This window comes from Centropristis striata, chromosome 16, assembly GCF_030273125.1.
Source record: "Centropristis striata isolate RG_2023a ecotype Rhode Island chromosome 16, C.striata_1.0, whole genome shotgun sequence".
NCBI classification, from domain to species: domain Eukaryota; kingdom Metazoa; phylum Chordata; class Actinopteri; order Perciformes; family Serranidae; genus Centropristis; species Centropristis striata.
The window spans coordinates 23,977,053-23,983,132 of NC_081532.1; the positions used below are offsets into that span (position 1 = coordinate 23,977,053).

The following is a 6,080-nucleotide window of genomic DNA, read 5'->3' on the forward strand; positions in this document are numbered from 1 at the left end:
GAGTCTGTCTTAGTGCTGAGTCTGGTCCTGACACTGGTCTTAGTCCTGGTTTTGGCCCTCGTCCTGACCCTGCTCCTAGTCCTGACACTGGTCCTGGTCTGAGTCTCCTCTCAGACAGCAGCAGTGATTATAATCTTTATGAAATTTCACCGTTCAACAGGAAATAGAATCAGTATAAATATTAACCAAACAAGGAGAAAAAAAGTATAGACAGTAAAATAAACGAGATAAAACTAAGAAACATAATCAAGTCAAACTTTAGAGACATTAAAGTTCTGATTGCAGCTTCAGATAAATTAATGTTTTATCATCAGATAAATCCATCCAGTGTTTGTTTCTGGATCCAGACTCTTCAGATCTTAGAATAACAGCCGTCATAAAATATTTTTGTCCCTAGTTGCAAACAGCAAAGTTACATTTTAATTTCCTTTTTTCATAAATAATGACAAACCTCATTCTGCAGCTGACATGACCAATAAAAAGCAAAAACAACCAGTGAATATATATTTACACATAGGTGGTAAATAATGTTGTGGCTGTTTTGCTGCGAGACCAGAGACTGTATTAAACTGTCTAAATGTTTACTGTAAGCACACAAAACAAACATCTGGTTTATGAGTGATTGGGTTAAAAACAAACTTATTAAACATTTTTCAGACTTTAGAGTGAGAATTAAAACATGAAACATTTTTCTGGCAGCATTTTATTTCCACACATGAAGAAAAAAAAACAGGTTAATTATTTGTTTAATAAAAAATATAACAAACACTAAATACAGAAATTAAAGGACAGTTCCACCGTTAGTTCCTGTTTTAACTAAGTCTCCCATGATGCTTTGAGGCAGATCAGCTGACAGCGTCCTGCTGGGGGCAGAGCTTCAGCTCAAACAGTTCAGAGTCTTTATTCATGCAGTGAGCTGATCCTGGACTTGCTGGGACTGAGTGGACTGAGTGGACCTGGTGGGACCAGGTCAGCGGGGCTGGCCCAGCAGGCCTGCTTTAGCAGCCAGAGCCTCGTTCTGCTGGATGTGGTACTCCTGGAACCGCATCGAGATCCGCTGAGTCATCTTCAGATATTTCTGCAGACACGACTCGGAGCAGCTCGACTGCAACAAACAACACATTTATTATTAATAAAACAAGACTACGACTCCCAGGATGCATTTCACCAATAAACGGCTCATGGGTAACAGTGTCCAGGCAGCAACCTCCAGGGGTGCATCCCATGTATCTTATTTTATGTCTCCTCTATCCTCTATTCTCGCTTGAACCGGAAGTTCTTTCGCGTGCACCATCTACACGACCGTTCCAAAGCTCTTATTTGTGCTCGGAGGATAGGAGGCATATTGGAGGACCCATAAGCAAGGATACATGAGAGCATTCAGTGCAGAAGACTTTTAGCGGTGGCCCCGCCCCCTGACTGGACATCGGTTATTGATTAGACGCTGCAGCTGATCGGACTGATCTTATACATGGTAACATCACTAGTTTAAAACCGGAGTGAAGACAGATAACAGATTTAACTCAAGTGTGTCACCACAAGTTTTATATTTTATTTTATAGGATTCATCATGTAGTTAATCTGTTTTATTGTGGCTCTGAACAACAAAAAGACCACAAACATATTTCTAGATCTATAATAAATTTAAAAAAAGATCGCTCTGGAAGCTTTTTTCCCTTTTGTGATCTGTTATTTCCTCCATTCAGATTTATTATGGATATAAAAGTTAAAAAAAACAGTAGAGAGTATGAGAGTCTGTCCATCAGCAAGAAAGACTTTTACATCGTTTGTCATTTATCAGTCCCACGTGAAGCTGATCCTTGCAGAGTGTAGGTTTGATCTGAGTGACATCATATACATTTTACCTTAATCATATAATCTAATAAAACATTGGCCGATGTTCAGCGGACACAGTCAGGTTCTGGGATATTAAATAATGAATTTATCACCCGGATCGTCTACTATGATGACGTATTAGAGCCATGTATGAAAAAATCCCGGACTCGGGAGTGGAGCCCAGCCACCATGGCATGCATAAAAATGCATAACATGAGGTGATGGTGCTACAGCACCACATTTCATTCGTTTCTACCTGCAGGATGCCTCTCGCTTTTCCATGACTCACTGCATTTTGCGTATTTTATCAGAGTGATTGTTTATGAGTGAACCAACTGCGCGCTCAACTCCAGCCTCGCGCTCACACAGAGCGCTCCCTTTCAGACATCCTCTGCTCCTTGTTGACAGTTACAGTGTGTAACGTTCGTCTAAACTTTTTTCACAGCAGTTTTATTGTTCCCAACCTTCGTTCCTCACGGGCATTCTCATGTGATGCGTCTTTACGTGTGCCATGGTGGCTGGTTTAGGGAATCTTTATTCATCTCTGAAGTGTGTGTGTTTTTGCTTTCGCTTGTAGTACCTGACGGACCCAGTGAGGCATGGACCAGTATTACCCCCTTCCTTTCTTTCATACTTGGCCCTAATATACCGTCGTAATATACAGAAAAAAATAATAAATAATATAAAGGCATTCCCGTGCCCCTGAGCTGGACACAGTTCACAGTATAAATACACAATGCAGGTTGTTATTCATGTTGAGGTGTTTGTTAAACAGGGAAACACTTATTATTAGGGCATGTCTCCAGCTGTTAAAGTGACTGACAACTGATCCAGCTGTGATCTGCTACCGCCGTCATTAGAAACAGACGTCGATTCACGTGACGCTGCAGAGGGAGGACATCCCATGTCTCTTAAATCGTTTCCCCTCGCTTAAATCGTTTCACCTCGCTTCCTTCACTTGCATTTCTTCATGCCTCCCCGGTGGGCGTGACTAAGACGCAAGTGAACGGCGAAAGTGAGGGAAGTGGGGATGCGAAATAGGCAACACGAGACGCAGCCCACGTCTGAGCAGTGAGGCAAACCAGGAAGTGCCTTAGGCTGCATTCTACTTGAGACTGCAGCAGGTGGTGCTGACAGCGGCTGCAAAAACATTTCTGTCCATCCATTTCAATACAAAATGAGAAAACTTATCACTTGATTTATTACCTCAGAAATGTTTTTAGGACAACACTCTGGTCTCAATCACAGGTAAAAAATCTTTTTCAGGACAATTTGATGTGAATAGTGTAAACAATGGCCCCATTTAGAAGAAAATATAAGATGAAGAATCCTATCATTTGGGGTGTGGCTACTTTTGGTTGACAGGTCACTAACAAGGAGAGCCATCATCAGGAGAGAAAAACAACGCATATCCATGGCAACATGTCGAAAATTTTATATAACGTTATATAGATTTTAAAAAAGGACATTTATTGCTTTGGTCTCAAAACTTTGACCCTTTCACTGTATTTTCACTTAAAGACAGTTTATTTGAACGTTTTGTTCATTAAAATGTCTTGTTCAGCGTTTGGTTGGATTAACAGACACTCCAAGGAGTCGCTGCTCAGTGTTCAGAGGTAAGTAACTAGCATCAGGTAATGGTAACATGAATCAGTCAGGTTGAGGTGTAGAAAGAAATGTTGTACTTGAATGAGTGATGTGTGAAGTACAGTTATTGCTGTAGGCTATTTTATATTTTTTCTATCCTTGAAATGTTTTCCTTTATCTTTTTACTATTTATTCTGTTTGTTTTGAGACATGTCTATGGTGAAACCAAAGAGGAATTTCCACTCAGTGGATAATAAAGTTTTCGTATTCGTATTCGTATGTAGTCAGTGATCAGATCCCTCTCGCTCCTCCACCGTCCAGATATGGTCTGCTCCCCGTATCGGAAACAAGATGGTGACGAGTGTTACGCTGAATTTGATCCTTCCAACGGGCCACAAACGAAAGTCACTACGTCTATTATTTATACAGTCTATGCTCCGACCCAGCAGACAGCCAATCAGAGTGCTGCATTATAATAAACAATAATAAAATATGATGCGTTCACTGACAGTTTTCTGCTGCAGACAGAAACATGTTTTAAAGTTTATTTAACCTGGAACTCTGACTGAAACAAACTGATTGTTGTTTCTCTGCAGTGACAGTTTAAAGGTGTAAACAACAACAAGGCGTACCTCGTCGGGCTTCACCTCTCGGGTGGTGAAGTCCTTCACACAGTCCATGAAGCAGTTCTCTGTCACTTTGTTGTACGTCCCCAGAAACTCCTTAAACTGAGACAGAGAAACACAGCCAGACCACTCTATTATCATTCTTATTGTTATTATCATCATCCTCATTATTATTTTTATCACCATCATCATCATCATCCTCATTATTATTATCATCATCCTCATTATTATTATAATAATTAGGGCCCGAGCAGGCAACGACCTGCGAGGTCCCTATTGTATTTCGAATGATTATTATTATTTTTTTCTTCTTCCCAAATGATCGCATTTTTCACTGCCTGAACATACCCCAAAACTCATGAAACTTTAAATATAAGTCACACATGGTGAAAAATTTTATAATCTATTGTCATCCTGAATTTCCACCGCTAGGTGGCGCTATAATAAAGGAAAGTGCGTTTTGGCTAATAACTCATACATACTTTATCACACATTTAAAAAATTTATATCCACGCGTTCACTGAGTTCTGCTGAATCTCGTGATATAGGCCACGCCCATTTTCGCCTGTCGTTTTTTTCCCGCAAATTCACGAAATGTCGCAAACCTACTTTTTCGAACCCCTCCTAGGCAATTTCATCGTTTTGCACCAAACTTTGCACACAGCATCTATGACAAAAAGTTATTGAAATAATTTTGATAACCCAAAGAATACTCAAGTTATTAAATAACAACTTCCTGCAGGTGGCGCTATTATCAACACAAAACACGAAGTGTTGCATATCTCCACATTGGTGTGTCTGAATGACATGAAACTCAGGTTACTACTTCCCCATGAGCCCCTGAGGCTCGCTGCAAAATTTTGGCCGATGACCACTAGGTGGCGCTCTTTAAATTGAAGTATTTTATATCTCCATATTGGTTGGTCGGATTAACACCAAACTTGGTATACTCATTGTCAATGCCCTCCTGAGGATAACCCTTGAAGGTTTTATTGATCGGCCCCTAGGTGGCGCTCTGGCGGCAGTTTAATTTAATAAGTGCTACTGTGCCCAGACCCAAGACTTAAGGCAATGAAATTCATAGGGGTGGTATAGACTGTCCCCTGTAATGCACAAACCCCGACGGCTGCATGCCCCGACACGCGTGTACTGCGAGGGCCCGTTCAGTAGCCTACTGCGCGCAGTCCTAGTTATTATTATTATTCAACATTATTTATAGTGGCTTTTAAGGTTTAAATAAAAACAAACTTACGAAGCTGGATGCATTATTTCTGTAGATATTGAATGATTACCTGTTTGATCTGGTCGGACTCGGTCACCTGCACCGCCATGATCCAGATTCTGTGGAGAAGAAACATCCTGCTGTAACCAGACTCCGTTCAAAAAACACCAAGCTTTAATTGATGACTCTCATTCACACTCACGTCTTTCACCTGAACACCAGAGCTCACCAGGATCATCTGATCTCAGTAATGTCAACATGCTTCCTTTAACTTTATCCAGATAGTTTCATAAATCTAATTTTAACTTTCAGATCTTTGCTTGTGACGCAGCGCTCCGCCGCTTAAATCTGCGTTTTAATGAACGGAGTCTGGTTCAGGAAAGGCTGACCTGGGAGAACAGAGCCGCATTATAAAAAAAGTCTTATTTAATTACAGTAAATAAATATAACTTCTTGTTCATTTAACTTCCCTGCAGGAGCAGTAAGCTAACGGCTAACAGTAGCTAGCGTCAGATTAATATTTTCCAACTCTGGTTTCATTTATTTTGCCGTTTGTGTCGTAAATTTCTTCCAAAAACAAATAAATAACCAAACAAACAGGCGGACCAAGAGCCGCTGAGAGTTCAAAGGTAATAAAGGTTGTTTAATCTCACCTGAAGATGTTTGACGTGAAACTGCTTCAAGGACATGTGACCGACCGGACACTAATCAACATTACACCGGATGTGCTCTTCATTCATTTTTTAATTTTTTCCAATTTAAAAACAGACAAAATAAATTAAACAAGCGGAACAAAATAGGTGAACCGT

The 6,080-nt window shown here is 40.4% G+C and overlaps 1 protein-coding gene across 3 annotated transcripts; it reads right to left on the minus strand.

Moving 5' to 3' along the window:
• Positions 1-687: 687 nt before the first annotated feature.
• timm9 (translocase of inner mitochondrial membrane 9 homolog) lies at positions 688-6,062 on the minus strand. 3 transcript variants are annotated; one of them, XM_059354034.1, is made up of 5 exons: positions 5,925-6,052; positions 5,474-5,660; positions 5,342-5,390; positions 4,056-4,151; positions 688-1,105 (listed from the first exon to the last, which is right to left on the minus strand). In XM_059354034.1, the coding sequence occupies exons 3-5, from the start codon at positions 5,378-5,380 to the stop codon at positions 971-973; spliced, it is 270 nt and encodes an 89-aa protein (XP_059210017.1). In that variant the 5' UTR covers positions 5,381-5,390; positions 5,474-5,660; positions 5,925-6,052; the 3' UTR covers positions 688-970. The 3 variants fall into 3 exon arrangements, with proteins under 3 accessions (XP_059210017.1, XP_059210015.1, XP_059210016.1); XM_059354032.1 differs by lacking the exon at positions 5,474-5,660 and having other exon boundaries at positions 5,925-6,062; XM_059354033.1 differs by lacking the exon at positions 5,925-6,052 and having other exon boundaries at positions 5,483-5,908.
• Between the last annotated feature and the right edge of the window lie 18 nt (positions 6,063-6,080).